This window comes from Heterodontus francisci, chromosome 8, assembly GCF_036365525.1.
Source record: "Heterodontus francisci isolate sHetFra1 chromosome 8, sHetFra1.hap1, whole genome shotgun sequence".
NCBI classification, from domain to species: Eukaryota; Metazoa; Chordata; class Chondrichthyes; order Heterodontiformes; family Heterodontidae; genus Heterodontus; species Heterodontus francisci.
In genome coordinates this window covers 36,883,555-36,908,497 of record NC_090378.1, presented here as the reverse complement: position 1 = coordinate 36,908,497, position 24,943 = coordinate 36,883,555, and the positions used below count along the sequence as shown (strand labels likewise).

The 24,943-nt window shown below is 42.3% G+C and overlaps 1 protein-coding gene across 3 annotated transcripts in view; it reads left to right on the top strand.

The window, feature by feature from the left end:
- usp24 (ubiquitin specific peptidase 24) overlaps positions 1 to 24,943 on the top strand; it is a 213,772-nt gene that overhangs the window by 67,833 nt on the left and 120,996 nt on the right. For all 3 annotated transcript variants that reach the window (XM_068036963.1, XM_068036962.1, XM_068036965.1), the window contains 4 exons: positions 2,258 to 2,407; positions 4,488 to 4,619; positions 4,950 to 5,061; positions 14,468 to 14,544. In XM_068036963.1, coding sequence (XP_067893064.1) covers positions 2,258 to 2,407; positions 4,488 to 4,619; positions 4,950 to 5,061; positions 14,468 to 14,544 — 471 coding nt within the window. The remainder of the gene's footprint in view (positions 1 to 2,257; positions 2,408 to 4,487; positions 4,620 to 4,949; positions 5,062 to 14,467; positions 14,545 to 24,943) is intronic.

Genomic DNA, 24,943 nt, shown 5'->3' with positions numbered 1-24,943 from the left:
GGTAGACTTGGTAATCTGGTACCTGCACCAGGCAAATTTGCAGACCACTGTTAAAGCAATTAAAGTTTTTGAATCTATCCTGTCAGTATATGCCAAAGTCCTTCACAGTCAAATAATTACTTTTGAAGTGGTCACTGTTGTGTTGACAGCTGTTGATTGGCCAACTAACCTGGCCCATTGATGGAACCAGAAGGGTTCTCTCTCTCACTGGGAGCTGAAGTTCTTCCCGCTTAGCTCCAGATAGTTCTCCAAGCCAGTACCTTAATAGGTAGAGCACTTTTGGTTGGACAAAGTTTTTTTTTTGCTGGTATACTGCAACTTTAGATGCTAGACTCCACCTCTATGAACTAGGTAGTCTCTAATCTGTGCCAACCTGTGCCTTATATCTGAACTTGAGTGGGGCCTGCCTCTATAACGGGAGATTACTCACTTGCAAGATCAAAGAAATTTTGGAATGATTAAGGCCTTTCTTAATTCATGCATCCAAAAAGGACTGACAGACCAACTTCCCTTTATTGCATCTAATTTTTTTTATTCGTTCATGGGCTGTGGGCGTTGCTGGCTAGGCCAGCATTTATTGCCAATCCCGAATTGCCCTTGAACTGAGTGGCTTGCTGGGCCATTTCAGAGTCAACCCCATTACTGTTGGACTGGAATCACATGTAGGCCAGAACAGGTAAGGACGGCCGATTTCCTTCCCTCAAGGACATAAGTGAACCAGATAGGTTTTAGAACAATCGACAATGGTTTCATTGGACTAGCTTTTTTAAAAATTCCAGATTTTTATTAATTGAATTCAATTTTCACCATCTGCTGTGGTGGGTTTCGAACCCATGTCCCCAGAGCATTAGCCTAGACCTCTGGATTACTAGTCCAGTGACATTACCACTATGCCGCCACCTCCCCATTGTTTCTCCATTCTAAGTATTGATAATTCTGGATAAAGAAGGATTTCCTGATTTCTCTGACATATTCTACTGTTCTAGCTATGTAGTTCAATGTTCTGTTAGCTTTGTTGATTGTAATTATTATTTGTTGTATCTATTAAACTTCTAGTCTACTAAGAATCCTAGACCTCTTTTGGCTTCATTCATAGCTATTCCAACACCATTCATGGAGCAGGCACGCTAGGCATTTTTTCCTTCCTATAAGCAGTATTCTACATTGGTCTGCATTAAATTGTTTAGCCCATTCTTATATTCTTTGTTCTCTCGATTTTGAGCTGCCTCATTTGATTCTGTTTCCCTTCTACTTCGGTATCAAAACAGAAGCTAAACTTGCATGCTTTCTCAGCTTGTTTTGCTGGTGGCTTTCTGCTGGTGACAGATCCCTGAGCAGCAAACTAGGGTGTAGGTAACATTGGACTTGCTGCTATGTGTTTGTGGACTTTTGTGGATCATATCTGAGATGTATTTCAGTATCTGGCAATTTTTAAAGTTATAAATATTAAGCAGCTCTTGTATTTTTAAATCTACCAAGTGCCATACTGCTTAACTAGTAAACACATTATTTTACCTACATTATTCCAAGAGTAGGAACTGTGAAATTTTTCCCTGTCAGACTGAATATAATCAAGTTAAAAGGTCAAGGTATCAATTGAGCATTGTAATTCACATTACTTATCCTGATGGTTGCTTTCCTCCACGAGCACCCAGTGGGACTGGGACCATTGCGTTTGGGGTATTCAACTATATTTGAACACCGGCATCCTATACTAATCCCTTTGATAAATATTGCAGCGTCATTTATAAGGAAGTCAGTGAACTTGCTTTAACTTTATTCAATTTTGTATCCATTGAACAGATTTGTGCTGGGGATTTGGTATGGGAGTTATAAATTCCTTCTAACCTTGATTTTCATTTTGAGCCATGGCAGGTTGTTATAATATTGATATTTTAAACTAATTAATGTCTTTCATATTTAAAAATTTCTGGATTATATTTCTTCCCTAGTGACCCCTACTACCATTGTAGCTTCCCTGTGTGATGTTTTCTGCTGACATTTCATGTACTAGGGCTTTGAATTGATGTTGGCCACGCTAATTTCAGTTAAGGCCTACATAGCTGTCAGGAAGAGAGGAAACCTTAACTTTTCATCAGTCTAGTTGGATTTTATCTTGGCTTCTCAAGGTGAGAGGATGATTGTACCCAATCCTCCAATGTTGTATATTTAATGTAAATCATTCATTAAAATGGGGCTGGCTTTTAAACCAAGCTTGAAAATTGATGGTGCTTTTCTTCTGTTTCTGTGCTTCTAGGGCATTGTCCAGGATTTGAAGAAGAACTTTGAAATAGTGAAGCTGGTTACGAGTAGCCTTGTGGCTTGCCATCGACTAGCTGTTTCTGCAGCTGGTACAGGAGGTTTGTCAGGGTCAACAATTGTAGATGGCAGATACACACATCAAGATGTAAGTGTTTTAAGGATAACTTAAAATATGGATATTTGTAATGTGACAAGGAAGTTTTTTTTAATGTGTTGGGTTAATCAGTTTATGTACAGAATGAATGGACCCAAAGCATAGCAGGTCTTGCACTTCTGCATGAAGATGTGATGTTAGGAATTTGTTTAAACCAAAGATATAGAATGGAGTTTGGGATGCCACTGTCCTTTGCAAGCTTGCTGTCATTTTATTGAAACTGTTTTGATTAAAGTGTTCCTTTGGACCTGTTAAAACTTCAGCAAAATTGCTGCCATCATTTTACCAACAGCAACACTGGTGATATGTTTTTGTGCAGGAGTTTTCATTTTTCTTATTAGCAATTCCTAGTTCTCATCATTCTGAAGTTGAAATTTCCTTCAATTTGGATTTAAACTCTGGTCCTAGCGACGTAAACACTTTAACACTGATAACACAATCTTTGTGAATTAATCTATGTCTGACGTTAAACTGCAGCTTGTTGAATGAAAAGATCATGCTTCAATTTTATATTTCTGGTTTTAACTTTAAAACCTTGTTCAAGCACTACTGCTGTGAGATCTGTTTAACCATGAGTAAGAAATGGGCTCACTAAATTGAGATGGCAATGTTATTTGGTTCTTCAATTAAGAATGTACAATATTTAGCTTCCTCCCTCATTAGCTTAATATTCGGGAAAGAGGCTTTTTTATCTGTGCTTTAATCCCATTGGTTTTCTCACTTTTTTCATTTGATAATTGTGGTTTGACTTTTAATTGGAAAACAGTGGAAATGCACAGATTAGTTAGTGTCCTGTGAAGAGAGAAGGCAAGTTAATGTTATAGATGTAACCCTTCATCAGAACTCATTTGATTTATTTTTCTTGTTGCAGATGCTAACTGATGTGCAATCTATTTCCAACAATTAACTTTTTTTGTCAGATTTATTTAGAAAAGGTTCAGCAGAGTGGCCAGAATGATTTCCAATATTAGGAGACTAAATTGTGGAGTAAGGCTCAAGTGATAAGTCTATATTTGCTAAATTGAAGAAAAATCTAAGTCTTTAAAATTAAAAATATATAAACAAACTGGAATTCTTGGACAGCAAGCATAGCATTAGAGGGTAGAGGTAAAACAAAAACAAGCTTTGAGCAAGGTTAGAAGTTAGACCATTTATCCCAACAGATAAGTACATGTAGAACTAACTCCCAGAAAAGGGAGATGTGAGGTCAATTGACAACTATAAAAAGGAGCTTAATTGATACCTATTGAGGGAGAGTTTTAACACTGCCTAATTTTTATTTGCAGGGGAGATTAGGGGAGAAAATCAATGTCCCTAAAGTAGGTGGTCAACAGATGGCATGGGAGGGAAATCTTTGATATAATCATGCATATGCTTGGATGAAACTGGTTTGCTGGATTAAGTGGTCTTATTTCACTCTCTCAAGAAACTCCATGTTTTAAGAGTGTTTTTCTTAGATTTTTTTTTTGCTCCATTTTGGTCCTAATTAAGCCATGATCCACTGCAGCATGTATCTTCTCCCCAATATATTAATACGACTTAACGTTTCGGGTCAGTGAGCCTTCTGGGTCACTGACCCGAAATGTTAACTCTGCTTCTCTTTCCACAGATGCTGCCAGACTTGCTGAGTGAATCCAGCATTTCTTGTTTTTGTTTCAGATTTCCAGCATCCGCAGTATTTTGCTTTTATATTAATACGACTTCCTCATTTTGTAATAGCATCTTACCAAGTTTCCACAATTTTTCTGTATAAATGATTTCCTAGTGTAGCACCTAAAGCCATGTAAAAAAAAACTTGCATTTATATAGCACTTTTCATGACCACCGGACATCTCAAAGTGCTTTGCAATTTTTGAAGTGTAGTCACTGTTGTAATGTAGGAAACATGGCACCCAATTTGCATACAGCAAACTCTTACAAACAGCAATGTGATAATGATCAAATAATTTGTTTTTGTGTTTGAGAAATAAGTGTTGGTGAAATTTATACACCTGGGGGAACAACAGTAATTCTTCTGCAGTTGCTTCAGTTCTAACAAAATTTTGCGATCTTGTCTCTGTTTCTTTCATAGTACCTAGAAGCGCACCTGAGGTTTCTTGCATTTTTCCTTCAAGAAGCCAGTCTTTACATAGGCTGGAATCGCGCCAAGGAGATTTGGGAGTGCCTGGTGTCTGGAACAGATATTTGTGAACTGGATCGAGAGGTATAATGTTCTTGCATTATTTATCAATCTGCATGATTTGATGTACTCTCTACTGTTATCACATCTCTGGATGTTCCTCCTTTAATGAGTTGACCTGGCAGTTAACTTTGGAACCTCGGTTTACATTCAGTCCTTGCCAGAAGTGAATCTGGCATTGTTGATCTCACTGCTTCTACATTTAGGGCTATTTGTAGATTGCTTTTTCTTTAAAGGCACCAGTAGATTAGTACAATCTGGAAGATCTGTTGCATGTAAATGTCAGTATTTTTCAAAGGAAACGCCAGACAGTGCTTTGAAAGTTTAATAATCCTCTGAACAAATTTTCTCCAGTTGTGTTTTGAATGGTTTACCAAAGGACACGGCGACTTGGAGAGTGATATTCAACAACAGCTTTTTAAGGAGAAAATCCTCAAGCTGGAACCATATGAGATCACCATGAACGGTATGTGGTTGACAATTTATATATGAAGAATAAATGAGCTTCCATTTGTTTTGTGCATTTTAAATCCTTGGGATGTTTCATACGAACAAATGAATTTGGCGCAGTGGTTAGCACCGCAGCCTCACAGCTCCAGCGACCCGGGTTCAATTCTGGGTACTGCCTGTGTGGAGTTTGCAAGTTCTCTCTGTGTCTGCGTGGGTTTCCTCCGGCTGCTCCGGTTTCCTCCCACATGCCAAAGACTTGCAGGTTGATAGGTAAATTGGCCATTATAAATTGCCCCTAGTATAGGTAGGTGGTAGGGAAATATAGGGGACGGGTGGGGATGTGGTAGGAATATGGAATTAGTGTAGGATTAGTATAAATGGGTGGTTGATGGTCGGCACAGACTCGGTGGGCCGAAGGGCCTGTTTCAGTGCTGTATCTCTAAACTAAACTAAATTTGGAGCAGAAGCTGGCCACTCGGCCCCTCTAGCCTGCTGCGCCATTCAAGAGGAGCATGGCTGATCTGTTTGTGTCTCGAATTCCACACTCCCATCTACCCCTGATAACCTTTGATTCCCTTGCCTAACAAGAATCTATCTACCCCCACCTTAAGAATATTCAATGACCCTGCCTTCACCACCTTCTGAGGCACAGAGTTCCAAAGTTGCAAAACCCTCCAGGAGAAAATGATTTTCCTCATCTCTCCTAAAAGGGCTACCGCTAATTTTAAAACAGTGCTCCCGAGTTCTGGACTCCCTCACAAGAGGAAACATCCTTTCCACATTCACCTTGTCAAGACCATTCAGGATCTTATATACTTCAATCAAGTCTCCCTTCACTCTTCTAAACTCCAGCGAAAACAAGCTCAGTCTGTCCAACCTTTCCTCCTAAAACAACCTGCTCATTCCAGGTATCAATCTAGTAAACCTCCTCTGAATTGCCTCCAGTACATTCACATCCTTCCTTAAATAAGGAGACCAAAACTGCGCACACTATTCGAGATGTGGTCTCGCCAATGCCCTGTATAACTGAAGCATAACATCCTTACTTTTATTTTCAATTCCCCTCGTAATAAAGGGTAGCATTCCATTAGCCGCCTTTATTACATGCTGTACCTGCATACTAACTTTTTGTGATTCATGCACAAGAACACCTAGATCCCTCTGCACCTCGGAGTTCTGCAGTCGTTCTCCATTCAAGTAATACTCTGTTTTTTTTTATTCTTTCTGTGAAAGTGAACAACTTCACATTTTCCCACATTATACTCCATCTGCCAGATTTTTGCCCAATCACTCAACCTATCAATATCAGTCTGCCACCTCCTTATGTCTTAGGGTGGCACAGTGGCGCAGTCTCACAGCTCCAGTGACCCGGGTTCAGTTCCGGGTACTGTGTGGAGTTTGCAAGTTCTGTGACCACGTGGGTTTCCGCTGGATGCTCCGGTTTCCTCCCACAGCCAAAGACTTTCAGGTTGATAGGTAAATTGGCCATTGTAAATTTCCCGTAGTGTAGGTAGGTGGTAGGAGAATTGAGGGAAGGTAGGGATGTGGTAGGGAATATGGGATTATTGTAGGATTAGTATAAATGGGTGGTTGCTGGTTGGCACAGACTCGGTGGGCCGAAGGGCCTGTTTCAGTGCTGTATCTCTATGACTCTGTCTTCACAACATATTTTCCTTCCTATCTTTGTGTCATCTGCAACTTTATCTATTATGCCATCGCTCCCCTCATCTAAGTCATAGATATAAATTGAAAAAAGTTGAGGCCCCAGCACAAACCCCTGAGGGATTCCACTCATCGCATCCTGCCAATCAGAAAAGGACCCATTTATATATACTCTGTTTTCTGCCAGCCAGCCAATCTTCTAGCCATGCTGTTATGACCAGGTAAGAGATGTGTCATGGGGTCTTTTACTGTCTTCACCTGGTCTTATTGTAACATCGTTTAATTATAAACGGTGTTTTGAGCTCCCTTTTTGTGAATCCTTGTTCACAGCTTTCCAATTATAAGGCAAAGAAATCAGCACACCAGGTTTAAAGAGGAAAAGAGAAGTTTATTAAACATTAAACTTAAACTCTAATTCGGTTAACGCCTACGGATACATGCCGCACCCAAGCTAGCATGCATGTGCGATACGCACATGCAAATAGAGACAGAAAAGAGAAGAAAAATAATTTTGAGAAGTTTGAGGCAATCTCTGAAGCGGGTTTTTTTTTTTTTTACTGTGCTTCGAGCTTGCTGTAGGGTCCTTGATTGTAGGTAGTCTTGCTTTTCATTGGGGCCCAGTATTCTTCTTAAACCTTGTTCTCTACAGGAGACTTTTCTCTCTTGGGGTTCATATGTCTTTAGTGGTTTCCGAAGCTGGTGAGAGCACGATGAGAGCAGACAGGAGAGAGGTCTTTTCCAGTCCAGGAACGAACAGCTTTCTGAGTTTTAACCCTGTGGCCAGTTCAAATTCAAAGAAACTCCAACTGTAAGCCAGTCATGTGATTAAACTGGTCTGACCACATCTGTTTGTGTATTGGGCTATCTTCGTAGTTAACCTGGAATGCTTCAATGTCTGGTAATCAGAAGTCCATTGTGAATTAAATGGGAGCAGGGAATAGCCCCTTTGTCCTTTTGAAGTACTGTTTGTTGATTTGCTAATGTCTCTGTCCAGCCAAATACTCCCATTGCTTTTTAAAGCAAGTTCTTTCTTCAACAACTGTTTAAAATAAATGTTCATGTGGCGAAATTAATGTTCCTCATTCTTGGCACGTGGGGGCTTGCCTGACAGTTCTAATATGTTGCCCTCTACACCATGAGCTCCTACTATGCGCAATAACTTTTTATGTGGCACCTTGTCAAATGCTTTCTGGAAATCCAAGTACAATGCGTCAACGGGCTCCAATTTATCCAAAGCACACGTTACACCTTCAAAGGACTCCAATAAATTGGTTAAACATGATCTCCCTTTCACAAAGCTATGCTGACTATTCCCGATTACCTTGAGGTATTCAAAGTGCCCAGCTATAGCCTCCTTAATGATCAATTGTAACACCTTCCCCATGACAGACGTCAGGTTTACTGGCTTATAGTTACCTATTTACTGCACCGCCCCCCCCCCACCCTTTGAATAAAGGGGTTATATTTGCTATTTTCCAGTCTGTTGGAATCTTTCCAGAATCTAGTGAATTTTGAAAAATTAACACCAACGCATCTAATACCTCATGAGCCACCTCTTTTAAAACCCTAGGATGAAGCTCATCAGGATCCGGGGACTTGTCAGCCCAGAGCTCCATCAGTTTGGTCAGTACCACTTCCCTGGTGATTGTAATTTCACCAAGTTGCTCTCTTCCTTCCACCTCCTGATTTACAGATATTACTGGAATATTTTTTGTATCTTCTATAGTGAAGACAGAGGCAAAATATTTGTTCATTTCATCTGCCATTTTCCTTATTATCTACTATTAACTCCCCATTCTCATTCTCTGGAGGACCAACGCTCACTTTACTTTTTTCCTTTTTAAATTCCTGTCGAAACTCTTGCTTTCCATTTTTACATTTCTAGCTAGCTTCCTCTCATACTCCAATTTCTTCTACTCATTCTCTGCCGTTTTTATATTCTGACCAATCATCTGACCTGCCATCATCTTTGCACAATTATGTGCCTTTTCCTTAAGTTTGTTGTTTTCTTTAACTTCTTTAGTTAATCACGGATGGTGGGATCTCCCCTTAGAATTTTTCTTTATAGTTGGAATATACTTATCTTGAGTATTGTGAAATATCCCCTTGAACGTCTGCCACTGCTTCTCTATTGATCTCTCTCCTAGCCTAGTAACCCAGTTAACTTCAGCTGGCACAGCTTTCATGCCCACATAGTTGCCCTTATTTAAGTTTAAAATACCAGTCTTAGACTCACTCTCCCTTTCAAACTAGATGTCAAATTCAATCATATTGTGGTCGCTGCTACCTAGAGCTGCCTTTACTCAGAGGTCTTTAATCCTATCACATTACACAATACCAACACTAATATAACCTGCTCTCTGGTTGGTTCTAGAATGTGCTGCTCTAAGAAACTATTTCAGAAGCATTCGATGAACTCCTCACCCAGGCTACTATTGCCAATCTGATTTTTCCAGTTTACATGTAGATTAAAATCACCCATTATTACTGCCATCCCTTTATCACAAGCACCCAATATTTCTTCTTGTATACTTCATCCTACATTATGGTTACTGTTAGGGGGTCTGTAGACCACTCCCACTATTGACATCTTTTCCCCTACTATTCCTAGTCTCCACCCAAACCGATTCTACATCCTGATCTCCTGAATCAAGGTCATCTCTAACTATTGCACCAATGCCATCCTTGATTAAGAGTGCTGTACCTCAACCGTAACCTAGGTTCCTGTTCTTCTTGAAATGCTATCAGACCATATTTATTTACTTCAATGTGCACCCTCAGTTTATCTACTTTGTTATGAATGCTACATGCATAGTCTAGACTTGACTATTGGTGTGTTATTACGTTTTTTTCTCTCTGTCCTTTCCTGCCATTCTCTGATCTTCAGTTCCCATATTATTCTGCGCTCCTGTCTTGACTCTTCCCTTTGGTTTGGTCTGTCTACGCAGGCTTGATCCCTCATCGCCCTTGTTTAGTTTAAAGCCCTCTCTACTTTGCTAGTTATACAGTTTGCTAGAACACTGGTCCCAGCACAGTCCAGGTGCGGACCGTCCCAACGGTACAGCCCCCACTTTCCCCAGTACTGGTGCCAGTGCCCCACAAACCAAAACTTACTTCTCCCACACCAGTTTTTGAGCCACTTATTCATTTCACTAATCTTATGTGCCCTCTGCCAATTGGCACGTGGTTCAGGTGATAATCCAGAGAATATTACCCTTGAGGTTCTGCTCTCCAATTTGGTGCGCAGCACCTCATACTGTCTAAGTAGAACCTCTTTTTTTGTCCTACCTATGTCGTTGGTACCTACATGGACCACGGCAACAGGATCCTCCCCCTCCCATTCCAAGTTCCTGTCCAGCCCTGAGCAGATGTCCTAAACCCTGGCACTGGGCCTTCTGGACTCACGCTCTCTGCTGCAGAGAACAGTGTCAATCCCCCCGGCACAGTGGCGCAGTGGTTAGCACCGCAGCCTCACAGCTCCAGCGACCCGGGTTCAATTCTGGGTACTGCCTGTGTGGAGTTTGCAAGTTCTCCCTGTGTCTGCGTGGGTTTCCTCCGGGTGCTCCGGTTTCCTCCCCCAAGCCAAAGACTTGCAGGTTGATAGGTAAATTGGCCATTATAAATTGCCCCTAGTATAGGTAGGTGGTAGGGAAATATAGGGCCGGGTGGGGATGTGGTAGGAATATGGGATTAGTGTAGGATTAGTATAAATGGGTGGTTGATGGTCGGCACAGACTCGGTGGGTCGAAGGGCCTGTTTCAGAGCTGTATCTCTAAACTAAACTATACTATCCCCTACGACCATTACATTCCTTTTTGTTCCTCCTACTTGAATGGCTTCCTGCACCACAGTGCCGTGGCCAGTCTGCTGATCCACCTTGCAGACCTCGCTTTTGTCCACACAGATTGAGAGTACCTCAAACTTGTTTGACAATTACAAAGTCTGAGGCTCCTCCACTACTGTCTGCCTGGTCTCTTTAGCTGCCTCACTCGTGGTCACATCCTCCTATCTCTCACTGCTGATCAAAACGGATGACCATGTTCGAAGAGGTGTGAACGTCTTCTGGAACAAAATGTGCAGGTATTTCTCCCCCTCCCTAATGTTGCGCAGTGTTTGCAGTTTGGCTTCCAGATCAATAATCCTGATCCGGAATTCCTCCAGCTGCTTACACTTTCTGCAGCCATGTTTACCTTGGCATCCAAAAGCTCCCACATACCACAGCTGCAACATAACCTGTTCTGTCATTGTTACTTATGCTATTAATTAATTCACTTTAATTACTTAATCACTTTCTTAATTAACTTGCTCACTGTTTCCCAAACTACTAAACCTAACTAGTATTACCAAATAAAATCAAAGTGCTTCACAGCCAATGCAGTACTTTTAAAGCATTGTCTTTTTATTATGTAGACAAACACATTAGTTGATAATTTGTGTTTTTCCCATCAGTCTACTGGCAATGTCCTTGTGCCCAAATAACCATGCAGCTAAGAGATTTGTCTGTCTAGTTGGAACGTAGAGATATTGGTGAGTGAAATGGGCAGATAGAACTTTAAAAAAAGTGTGCTGAGGTTCCCGTACTATGGAAACAAAGATTTATGAAATGTATGTCCAAGTGATGCAGGCTTGAAAGGATGTGGCAGACAACAGGTTTAACCATCCACAGCCAGATCTGGCTGGACCACCTAAAACACTATCTGGTCCTGCTCATGGCTGCTTAAAACTGCTCACTATTCCAGGATCATCCTAGAATGCAAAGATAATCTTGTTTTCTCGACTGCAAACTGTTTTCTTAAACCCCTCTCCCCTCCACCCTGACTTCCAACAATAAATGCAAGGAGCTTGTGAACTTCCTTGTCACTGAGATCGAGACCATTTGATCAGCTGCCTTGACCGCGTGTCTCCCTTCCAGTAGCCCACCAAGCCAAACTTCCTCTAAAGCTTCCACTGCCCTAGCCCTGAACTCTCATCTTTCTCTAGTTTCTCTCCTGTCAACCCTGATACCCTCTTCGAGCTCATCTTGTCCATGAGAACCACCTGCTTCTGCCTTGACCCTATTCCTGCTAAACTGCTGACCACTCAACTTGCCCTCCTGGTCACAATGTTAGCCGATCCTCATGGTTCTCTCTCTTCAGGTGTTGTCCCTCTCTCCTTTTAAATCTGCTTTCATCGCCCCTATCGGAAAAAAACCCTTGACCCCAACGTCCTTGCAAATTTCACCCCATCTCCAACCTCCCCTTTCTCTTCAAAGTCTTTTATCACGTTTTTTAGATTTTTTTTAGATTAGAGATACAGCACTGAAACAGGCCCTTCGGCCCACCGAGTCTGTGCCGAACATCAGCCACCCATTTATACTAATCCTACACTAATCCCATATTCCTGCCAATCATCCCCACCTGTCCCTATAATTCCCTACCACCTATCTATACTAGTGACAATTTATAATGGCCAATTTACCTATCAACCTGCAAGTCTTTTGGCTTGTGGGAGGAAACCGGAGCACCCGTTGTTGCCTCCCAAATCCATGCCCATCTTTCCCGGAACTCCATGTTTGAATCCCTCCAATGAGGTTTCTGCTTCTACTGCAGTACCGAAACAGCTCTTATCAAAGTCACCAAATGACATTTTATGTGACTGTGACAAAGGTCAACTTTCCCTCCTCGTCCTCCTTGACCTGGCTGCAGCCTTTGACACGGTTGACCACACTATCCTCCTTCAATGCCTTCTCCACTGTTGTCCAGCTAGAGGGGACTGCTGTTACCTAGTTCAATTCTTAACTATCATATCCAGAGAATCACCTGCAATGGCTTCTCTTTCTGCTTCTGCACCATTACCCCAATGTCCCTCAAGGTCTATCCTTGGCCCCCTCCTATTTCTCACCTACATGTTGCCCCTCTGCAACATCATCTGAAAACGCAGCATTAGTTTTCACATGTACATTGACAACGCCCAGCTCTAACTTGCCACCACCTCTCTCAACTCCTCCACTGTTGCAAAATTTTTAGTCTGCTATCCAGCATCCACTACTGGATGAGCAGATGTTTCCTCCTTTTATATATTGGGAGAACTGAAGCCATTGTTTTCGGTCCCCACTCCAAACTCTGGCTACTAACTGCATCTCGCTCCCGGGCAACAATCTGAGAATAAACTGGACTGTTGGCAACAGTCATGTGTCATGACCCCAAGATGAGCTTCTGACTATACATTCTAGCCATCACTAAGACTGCCTATTTCCACCTCCTTAACATGACCCGACTTTACATCTGTCTCAGCTCGTGCTGCTGCTGAAACCCCCATTCATGTCTATGTTACCTCTAGATTTGACTATTCCAATGCACCGCTGGCTGGTCTCCCACAGTCTACCCATGGTAAACTTGAGATCATCCAAAATTCTGCTACCTGTGTCTTAACCCGTTCACCTATCACCCACCCTTGTGCTCGCTGACCTACATTGCTTCCGGTCAAGCAATCTCTGGATTTTAAAATCCTCACCCTGGTTTTCAAAACCTTCCATGGCTTCACCCCTCCCTATCTCTAATCTCCTGCAGCCCCACAACCCTCCAAGATATCTGCACTCTTCTAATTCTGGTCTCTTTCGCATCTCTGACTTTAATAGCTCTGCCATTGGTGGCCTCGCCTTCAGTTACCTAGGCCCTAAGCTCTGGAATTCTCTCCCTACGGCTCTCCGCCTTTCTACCTCACTTTCCTCCTTTAAGGCACTGCTTAAAACCTACTGATTTGACCAACCTTTTGGTCATCTCTCAATATTTCTATGTGGCTCAGTGTTACTTTGTTTCATAATGCTCCTGTGAAGCATCTTGGGACATTTTATGCTATAAATATAAATTTAGGTTCTTGCCCCATCATTTTAATTTTGCCTTACTTAATTTAATTCTTCCTGGAACTCTGTGCATAGAAGTGTAGTAAAGTAAAAACATTCATTTGTACCCTAGGCTGTCTTTAGCAAATAATTTACATTGAGATTGATGGTTTACACTTTGCAAAATAGTTTTGTACGATGCTTCTCTACACCAAGATCCCTTCCCTGCATTGAGAGTCTAAATCTTGTTTCGGTAAACCTATATCATTCATTCTCGGTACCTGACCATAGAATTTTCCTTGTTAAAGTATCCACTTCTCTGTTTTGAAAGGTTGTGTACTACTTTCTGCCTTTTTTTGTCACCTTTTGCCAATGGATCTTCAAAATTAATCTTCTGCACTTGCTTTGAGCTTCCAGAATATTTAAATTTCTTTCAGATATTTCTAACACTTTCCAGCTATTGAAGATTCAAATCTTGTTTTCACTGTCAAACTCCATACCTTGCTTAGTTTCTTGACTGTTGCACTTCAAGAAGTTGAGCCAGACATGGAGAAGCGGTTACTTAAGTCATTTAAGTTACTTAAATGCTTATGGGAAATATATTAAGTTATTTACTCTTGTATACCACTTCCCTCGTGAATGAATCAGCAGCAGCTGACCTGATTCTCTCTCTCCTATGTCAGACCATTAGGGGTTGTATGGGATTTATGAGAATATCTTTCTCCTTGCTTATGGGAAGCGTCTGAAGTGGCTAATTGCAGGCACAAACCATTCAACTAATACTCTGGTACAGTGTAGCAAGTAATACTATGGAAAATTAGTAACCAGCTGCATATAACTTACTCATGAAATCCTTTCTTGTTTGTCTTGGGACCCTGCTTTAATCTGGCTCAGTAACCAGCAATTCTATAAACCCATTCTGGTTTTCTTTTTTTTGTAGGGTTTAATCTCTTCAAAACTTTCTTTGAGATAGTAAATCTTTCTGATCATCGATTGAAAAAACAAGGTGCTCAGCTGGTAAGACATTTTCTCTCATTTAGTGCTTGTACTGAAAATGTTGCTTGGAAATTTAAGATTTGCCCCTGAGATTACAAACTGATCAAAATAGGATGGGGCGATGTGAGTTGAACAGAATTTGAAATTTTATGTTGTGTTATTGTATGTTAATTTCTTACAGCCTTTGGATCCCATCCCCTTCTCTAAACAATGTGGGCGATGTTTGTCTTTCGGTTGCACTGTCCTTTGGCACAAATGGGGTGGTAGTGCATAATGTTTTTCTCTTTCAAAAAAAAATGCCAATTTCACGTACGGTGTGATTTTCAGGTGGAGCTCAATTTAGGTGTCCAGAGATCCCATCCAAAAGCAGTAGGAGCCTGATAAATATAAGCAAGTAAAGGTCCTGTGCCAGATTTTTTTTTTACCCAAATGCCATTTTGGTTGCTAATGACCAGTTTATCAAATCACCACAAATCAGGAAGACATCATTTTCACTCTGTTGTGCTTGGGATAAAATTCCTGAAAATTTTGGGAGACACGTTGCTGATATTAGGCTGCGCTTTTCTAGGAAAGCCGTCAGTTATGTCATCACCTGGAACCAATTGCCACAGCTAGCACAACTTTGCCTATTGCAGTCAAGTTCACTGCAGCCTTCAACTTCTTTGCCCTTGGCTCTTTCCAAGCTGCCGCAGGACATCGGCAGCCTCAGTCAGTCTACAATTCATGCTTGCACGAAACAACTCATGCCAGAGCAAACAACTTTACAACTCTCTCCATGAGTACCTGGAAGAATTAGGATAGGGCTGGGAGATTTTCCTCAGACAGCAGGATTCCCCCAAGTCTAGCGCTTCATTGATTGCATGTCTAAAGCGCAGTGGCCTTCTACACTGTCATCATAAATTACAAGGGTTTCCACTGCATTAATAAGTAACTTGTGTGATCACCAGCAGTGCATCATGCAAGCCTGTGCCTACTATCCTGGCAGATGCCATGGCACTCTCGTCTTGTGCCATCCTGCACCTTGCCCAACCTCTCGCTCTTTGACCTGCATCAAGTCCAGCTGGCTGCTTTTAGTCAAGGCAACTTGCTGCTCATTTGGCTTGGGAACCTACGCTCACTGACTGAACTGCAGTACAACTAGATCTATGCCTCAATTAGAGCCCTCATTGAGCAAACCATCAGACTCCTGAAGCAATGATTCTGCTGCCTGATAGAGCTCTGTGTTTCCTGATGCTAGTGGTTTGCTGTGTGCTGCATAATGTCACTCTGCAACAGGGACAACAGATGGAACTGTCATTGGACATGGACCTTCAGCATGATGGAGGAGATGATACTAAGGTGATGAGGAAGTGGGAGAGCTCCAGCAGTTGCCTGCAGACAGAGCTCATTGGCAGCAGCTTATTGAACAGTGCTCCAGTTGAATAACCTATGCTTCCCTGCATTAACAGCCATGTCCAATTATTCTACCCGCCAATAAAGTGCATCTGTCTAAATACCGACATTAGTATTGTGCCAGCTAACATTAGAAAGTCGCCAGCTGCTTCTGGAACATAATCTGCACACAGATTTCCAAAACTTTATAATTTACCAATTCTCAACACATCACAATATTGATCACCCTGGTGAAAGACACTACTGCCTGTCATGCCTGTCTTCAAGCCTGTTAAACCATTCATTGAGATCATGGCTGATCTGTGACCGCACTCCATATACCTACCGTTTCCCCATATCCCTTAATACCTTGCATAACAAAACTCCATCAATCTCAGATTTAAAATTAACAATTGACCTAGTATCAGTTGTTGCTGTGGAACAGAGTTCCAAACTTATTGGAACTCATCCTTTTTGTGTAGAATTTGTTTCCGAACTTCGCTCTTGAAAGGCCTGGCTCTAATTTTTAGGTTATGTCCTCTCGTCCTAGACTCCCCAACCGGCCGAAATAGTTTCTCATCTGTCTTGTTAATTCCATTAATATCTTGAACACAACAATCAAATGGCCCATTAATCATCTTGGTTCTAGAGAATACAGCCTTAGTTTGTTCAATCTGACAAATCTCATTGAATTTTTTGAAGAGGTGACTAAGGTAATGGACAGGGGAATGTCTATGTATGTTATTTATATGGACTTCCAGAAGGCATTTGAGAAAGTCCCACATAAGAGACTGTCAACTAAGGTAGAAGTCCATGGAGTTGACGGCAAATTATTGACATGGTTAGGAAGTCGGTTGAGTGGTAGGCGATAGAGAGTGGGGATAATGGGTAAGTACTCCGATTGGCAGGATGTGACTAGTGGTGTCCCACAGGGATCTGTGTTGGGGCCTCAATTATTCACATTATTCATTAACGACTTGGATGATGGCATAGTAAGTCATATATCCAAATTTGCTGATGATACAAAGTTAGGTGGCATTGTAGACAGTCTAGATGATAGCATAAAATTGCAAAGAGATATTGACAGACTAGGTGAGTGGGCAAAACTGTGGCAGATGGATTTCAATGTGGGCAAGTGAGAGATTATCCATTTTGGACCAAAAAAGGATAGAGCAGGGTACTTTCCAAATGGGAAGAGGTTAAGTGCAGTTGTTGTCCAAAGTGACTTAGGGGTTCAGGTGCATAGATCTTTAAAATGCCATGAGCAAGTGCAGAAAATAATCAAAAAGGCAAATGGAATGCTAGCCTTTATATCTAGAGGATTGGAGTATAATGACAGAGGTTGTGCTGCAGCTGTTTAAAACCCTGGTTAGACCCCACTTGGAGTACTGTGAGTAGTTCTGGGCACCACACCTTAGGAAGGATATATTGGCCTTGGAGGGAGTGCAACGTAGGTTTACAAGAATGACCTGGCCTACAGGGGTTAAGTTACGAGGAGAGATTACGCAAATTAAGCCTGTTTTCGTGAAAATTTAGAAGGTTAATGGGTGATCTGATCGAAGTCTTCAAGATATTAACAGGAAAAGACAGGCTAGATAAAGATAAACTGTTTCCACTGGTTGGAGATTCTAAAACTAGGGGGCATAATCTAAAAATTAGGACCAAACCGTTCAGGAGAGATGCTAAGAAGCACTTCTTCACGCAAAGAGTGGTAGAGGTTTGGAACTCTCTCCCACAAACAGCACTTGATGCTAGAACAGTTGTTGATTTTTAAATCTGAGATAGAAAGATTTTTGTTAAGCAAAGATATTAAGGGATATGGGCCAAAGGCAGGTATATGGAGTTAGGCCACGGATCAGCCATGATCTCATTGAATGTCGGGACAGGCTTGAGGAGCTGAATGGACTACTCCTGTTCCTATGTTCCTAATCACCCTTCTTAATTAACCCTTGGCATCCAGGTATCATTCTAGTAAATCTGTGCTGTACTCCCTCCAACGTCAGTATATCCTTCCTAAGGTGTGGTGCCCAGAACTGCTCGCAGTATTCCAGGTGTAGTCTAACCAGGGCTTTGCTTAGCTGAAGCTTGACTTCTACCCACTTGTATTCTAGTCCTCTCGCTATAAAGGCCAGCATTCCATTAACCTTTTAAATTATTTTCTATACCTGTCCATGACATTTCAATGACATGAACTGAGTGCACAGAATGTGAAGTCGGGAGTTTGGTGAGTGAGGGGATCTGGAGGGTTAATCTCTCTCCTGGAAGTCTAGTTTTTACTTTTAGCAATTAATTAAAAATTACTTAAGTTGAGGCAAGTTGAGTTTTTTCCAGATGTACAAGCTCAGAGCAGCTGGAGCTAGTTGATTAAGTAGCTAGCTTAAACTTATCTTGAAGCTCTAGCAGAGCTGACTCACCATCATTTTTCAGAGTGTATAAATACAGGGGTCCCTGAGTGCTGCTTGAGTGCACGGAGTGTGACGTCGGAAGTTTGAGTGAGGGAGTTCAGTGAAGAGGGGAACTATAAATTGTTACGAATGACGTTGTAGGAATGCACTGTCTTTCTCTAGTTCCACTGGTCACAACATATATTTAAATGTTTTACCCAGTTACCGATAAGGCCACTTATATACTTCATATTAGTTTCAGAATAAAAATCTGCCAACCAGGTTTCTTTAATAAACATCAAAATTGTTGATTTATTATAAAACAAGACTGAGGGCACAGATGGGCACATGGCAACATGATATCATTGCTATAATGGAAACTTGGCTTAAAGAGGGGCAAGAATGGTAGCTCAGCATCCCTGAATATAGTATTTTCAGGCGGGCAAGAGAGATGGATAAAATAGGAGGGGGTGTAGTATTATTGGATAAGGAATCAGTAACAGCTGTGTGGAGGGATAATATGTGAAATGCATCATCAAATGAGGCCATATGGGTTGAGCTCAGAAATATTTAAAAAAAAGAAGGGGGCAGCCACACTACTAGGAATGTACTATAGACCCCCAAATAGCGAGAGGGAGATAGAAGAACAAATATATGTAGACAAATGTTTGAGTACAAAAACAATAGGGCAATAACAATTGAGGATTTCAATGACCCTAATATCAACTGGGATGCAAACAATGTGAAGGACACAAAATTCTTGAACTGCATTCAAGAGAACTTTTTTAGCCACTCAAAAGTGAGATTCTGCAGGCACAGTGTAGACATGTCCCCACAAACATAAAGGGTGGTACAGCCAAATCTCAAGCCCCCTGTTATCTAGAAGCATACAGGGTAAGATAAAGCAGAAACTGCTTCTGTCGGTCACAAAAAACTTAATACTTTAGAAAGCCTAGAGGAGTATAGAAAATGTAGGGGTGAAGTAAAAAAGGAAATTAGGAAAGCAAAGAGAGGACATGAAAAATTATTGGCAGGTAAAATCAAGGAAAATCCAAAGATGTTTTATCAGTACATTAAGAGCAAGAGGGTAACTAAGGAAAGGGTAGGGCCTATCAGAGATGTCCAAGGGAAGCAATGCGTGGATGCAGAAGATGTGGACAGAGTTCTTAATGAGATTTTTGTCTGTCTTCTCAAAGGAGACGGATGATGCAGACATTGTATTAAAAGAGGAGTGTGAAATATTAGATATGATGAGCATAATGAGAGGGAAAGTGCAAGAGGGTCTGATATCCTTTGAAAGTGGATAAATCATCAGAGACGGATGGGTTGTATCCCAGGTTGTTAAAGGAAGCCAGGGAGGAAATAGTGGATGCTCTGAGGATCATCTTCAAATCCTCACTAGATACAGGCGAGGTACCAGAGGATTGGAGGTCTGCGAACGTTGTACCATTGTTAAAAAAGGGTGTGAGGGATAGGCCAAATAATTATAGGCCGGTCAGTCTGACCTCGGTGGTGGGTAAATTATTTATTAGTATCAATTCTGAGATGGGATAAACTGCCACTTAGAAAGGCACGGATTAATCAGGGATAGTCAGCATGGATTTGTTGAGGAAGGTCGTGTCTTACTAACATTTTGAGGAAGTAACGAGGAGGATTGTGCAGTGAATGTGGTCTACATGGAATTTAGTAAGGCATTTGATAAGGTCCCACATGGTAGACTGGTCAGAAAAGTAAAAGTCCATGGGATGCAGGGGAATGTGGCAAGTTGGATCCAAAATTGGCTCAGTGACAGGAAACAAAGGGTAGTGGTCGACCGATGTTTTTGCGAATGGAAAGCAGTTTCCAGTGGCATTCCACAGGGCTCAGTGTTGGCTCCCTTGCTGTTTGTGGTATATATTAATAATTTGGACTTAAATGTGGGAGGCATGATTGGGAAATTTGCAGGTGGCACAAAAATTGGCCGTGTAGTTAATAGTGAAGAGGATAGCTGTTGACTGCAGAATGATATGGTGGGCGGAAAAATGGCCAATGGAATTCAATCCGGACAAGTGAGGTATAGCATCTGGGGAGGGCAAACAGTAAGGGAATACACAATAAACGGGAGGATATTGCGAGGGGTAGAAGAAGTGAGAGACTTTGGAGTGCATGTCCAAAGGTCCCTGAAGGTAGCAGGACAGGCAGACAAGATGGTGAACAAGGCATATGGAATGCTTTCCTTTAATGTCCGAGGTATAGATTACAAAAGCGGGTATGTAATGCTGGAACTGTATAAAACACTGGTTGGGCCACAGCTGGAGTATTGCATACAGTTCTGGTCAGCACATTATAGGAAGGACATAATTGCTGTGGAGCGAGTACAGAGGAGTTTTACAAGAATGTTGCGAGGGCTTGAAAGTTGCAGCTATGAGGAAGGATTGGATAGGCTAGGGTTGTTTTCCTTAGAATAGAAAAGGCTGAGGGGTGACTTAATTGAGGTGCACAAAATGAAGAGGGGCCCAGATAGCATAGACAGGAATGACCTGTTGCCTCTAGTGGAGAGGTCAATTACCAGGGGGCACAGATTTGAGGTGATTGGTAGAAGGATTAGAGGGTACACGAGGAAAAACCTTTTCACCCAGAGGGTGTTGGGTGTTTGGCATTCACTGCCCAGATTGGTGGTGGAGGCAGAAACCCTCAACTCATTTAAAAGGTACCTGGACATGCACCTGAAGTGTTGTAACCTGCAAGGCTATGGATCAGGTGCTGGAAGATGGAATTAGATTGGGTGGCTAGTTTTTTTTAAGCCGGCGCAGACACGATGGGCTGAATGGCCTCATTCTGTGCTGTAACTTTTATATGGTTCTATTCAATAAAGATGCAAAGCTTATGAACACACAGTTTGAAATATGGACATATTAAAAGGAAAATGAAAAAACTGGCTCTGCAGAGAAAAATAATTTGGCCAAGTTATTGGCAATTATTGAAGAAAAAGGATAAGATAAGGAATGTTCCAGTTGACTTTTGGTCTGGCGTCCTGATACATGTAGACGTGTGTCACTAGACAGATGCAGTTGTCACTGGGATATTTTCAGGAGTAGTTCGTTCAGGAGAATTACTGCATGAGTGGTTTCAGCTATCTCAGAAGATTTTCCAAATGTAGGTGGAAGATGATGAGTTGGGTGGCGTCTCTCTTAGCAGGATACACACCAACTGAACTCCAAACAATATCCAAAAATGGAACCAAAACTCCTGATGTGTGACTTCTCGAAGTCCAAACAGTTCCGTAGTCCATAAGGCTCCTGTTGTTTACTTAGCTTAAGACATGTGACTTCCAGTAAGTGTTTGTTTTTAAACAAAGTCCCAGATGTCCTTCCAGTTACCCTTTTTTTAAAAAAAAAATCATCCAAGCTTCATCTCAGTATTTTCCAGTCATTTAAGCACACGTCCTCAAAAAATATATTATTAATGGAAGCAACTTCATGGCACCTCCACCCTTGGAGGAATGAAATGCCATTTTTAAATGCCTTTCATTATAAAGTGTGGACAGAAACAAAATATATTTAAAAAAAAAATTAAAACCCATTTACGCACCTATTCTCATTTACACTTTACCTGTAACGAATTGTTATGCCCTGTACCATCTTTGTACTCAACTAAATCAAAGCAAAGTTAAATTTTAGACCAAGCATCAGAAATTACATTGTTTTTCCCCACAATGTGGATAATCTTTAAGTGACAGGGTTGCATTCTCGCTTCATCTTTGGGGCAAGGAACTCCACCAATGCTTGCACTTCTGCTGTTCTTGGTAACACTTGTCCTTGTCCTTGCCCTACTATATGCCCTAGATAGGTTACCCGTGCTTCTGCTTATTCACTTTTGGCAATGTTTGTCACCAAATCAACCAACTGTAATTTTCTAAACCGAGCTTCTCGTTGTTCTAAGTGGTCCTTCCAAGTGTCACACTATACCAGCAGATCATCAAGGTAAACCACACAGTTTGGAACACTGGCTACCATTTGGTTCATTAGTCTCTGGAAAGTTGCTGGGTCATTTTTTAGCCCGAATGGCATTACTTGGCATTGGAAAAGACCATCTGGTGTGACAAAGGCCAATATTCCTTCAGCTCGGGGTGTTAAAGGAACCTGTCAGTATCTCTTTAACAAATCTATTTTGATAAGAAAACATGGCACTGTCAACTCCATCAATACAGTCTTCCAAGCGAGGAATTGGATAGGAGTCCGCCTTTGTTACTGCATTAACCTTTCTGTCGTTGGTTTAGGCGCTAACATGACAAGGGAACTCTGGCTGCTTTGACTAGGTTCAGTTAGGTGGTTTTCCAATATGTATTGTATTTCTGCTTTCACTGGGCCTGTTTCTCCAGATCTAAGTGATGAGGATGCTGTTTTATAGGGGAGGATTCTCCGATAGCCACATCATGTATGGCTAAGGCTGTACATCCTGGTTTGTCTCTACAGACTCCTTTAAATGCTGTGAGTAGCCTTGTTAGGTCTCCTCATTATAAAAGCAAAATACTGCGGATGCTGGAAATCTGAAACAAAAACAAGAAATGCTGGAATCACTCAGCAGGTCTGGCAGCATCTGTGGAAAGAGAAGCAGAGTTAACGTTTCGGGTCAGTGACCCTTCTTCGGAACTGACAAATATTAGAAAAGTCACAGATTATAAACAAGTGGGGTGGGGCAAGAGATAACAAAGGAGAAGGTGCAGATTGGACCGGGCCACATAGCTGACCAAAAGGTCACGGAGAAAAGGCAAACAATGTGTTAATGGTGTGTTGAAAGACAAAGCATTAGCACAGATTAGGTGTGAATACACTGAATATTCCTTTGGACCCCACCAGAAAGGCCGAGAGGGGGGTTTTGACGACTGGGCAACTCTCAACCTCCATAAATTTGCCCAGGCATGCGCCATGGAGAGGTCACTCCACAGTTGCCTCACAGCGACTAAAACAACACGGAAGGCAGCAGTTACGGGTTATAAGTCCAAATAAATTGGCGTAGAAACTGGGCGCCACGGGTTGCCTTTGTCAGTGGGAGAGGTCATTGCACCTCACTGGACAGCTACCGCCCGCCTCAAACCGGGCAGCCCCCGGTCAATAAGGTTCTGTCCCGCCACAGTCTGCCTGCTTCAATGGGTGCTTGGAGCTCAGGGTCATTGCCCGAAAGGTGGACTGATACACCGCACCAAACAACATGAAAAAAGGAAAGAAGGTACCAGCCCTTCGCTTTGCAAGCTGGAACGTCAGAACTATGTGTCCTGGCCTGTCGGAAGACCTTACACAAATCAACGATTCTCGGAAGACCGCCATCATTAACAACGAGCTCAGTAGATTCAATGTGGACATTGCAGCACTTCAGGAGACTCGCCTCCCCGCGAGTGGCTCTCTGGCAGAGCAAGACTACACCTTCTTCTGGCAGGGCAGGGATCCTGAAGAACCAAGACAGCATGGAGTGGGCTTCGCCATCAGAAACTCCTTGCTCAGCATGATAGAGTCTCCCTCAAATGGCTCGGAACGCATACTGTTCATCCGACTGCTCACCACCTCAGGTCCAGTACACCTACTCAGCATCTATGCTCCAACACTCTGCTCCCCACCTGAAGCTAAAGACCAGTTCTATGAACAACTCCATAACATCATTAGCAGCATCCCCAACACCGAACACCTATTCCTGCTGGGGGACTTTAATGCCAGGGTTGGGGCCGACCATGACTCATGGCCCTCCTGCCTTGGGCGCTATGGCGTTGGAAGGATGAATGAGAACGGGCAGAGACTGCTTGAGTTGTGTACCTATCATAACCTCTGCATCACCAATTCGTTCTTTCACACTAAACCCTGTCACCAGGTTTCATGGAGGCACCCAAGATCGCGTCGTTGGCACCAGCTAGACCTCATTGTCACAAGGCGAGCCGCCTTAAACAGTGTTCAAATCACACGCAGCTTCCACAGTGCGGACTGCGACACCGACCACTCCCTGGTGTGCAGCAAGGTTAGACTCAGACCAAAGAAGTTGCATCATTCCAAGCAGAAGGGCCACCCACGCATCAACACGAGCAGAATTTCTCACCCACAGCTGTTACAAAAATTTCTAAATTCACTTGTAACAGCCCTTCAAAACACTCCCACAGGGGATGCTGAGACCAAGTGGGCCCACATCAGAGACGCCTTCTATGAGTCAGCTTTGACCACCTACGGCAAAAGTGCGAAGAGAAATGCAGACTGGTTTCAATCTCATAATGAAGAGCTGGAACCTGTCATAGCCGCTAAGCGCATTGCACTGTTGAACTACAAGAAAGCCCCCAGCGATTTAACATCCGCAGCACTTAAAGCAGCCAGAAGTACTGCACAAAGAACAGCTAGGCGTTGCGCAAACGACTACTGGCAACACCTATGCAGTCATATTCAGCTGGCCTCAGACACCGGAAACATCAGAGGAATGTATGATGGCATGAAGAGAGCTCTTGGGCCAACCATCAAGAAGATCGCCCCCCTCAAATCTAAATCGGGGGACATAATCACTGACCAACGCAAACAGATGGACCGCTGGGTTGAGCACTACCTAGAACTGTACTCCAGGGAGAATGCAGCCCAGCCTCTACCAGTCATGGATGAGCTGGACATACAGCCAACCAAATCGGAACTCAGTGATGCCATTGATTCTCTAGCCAG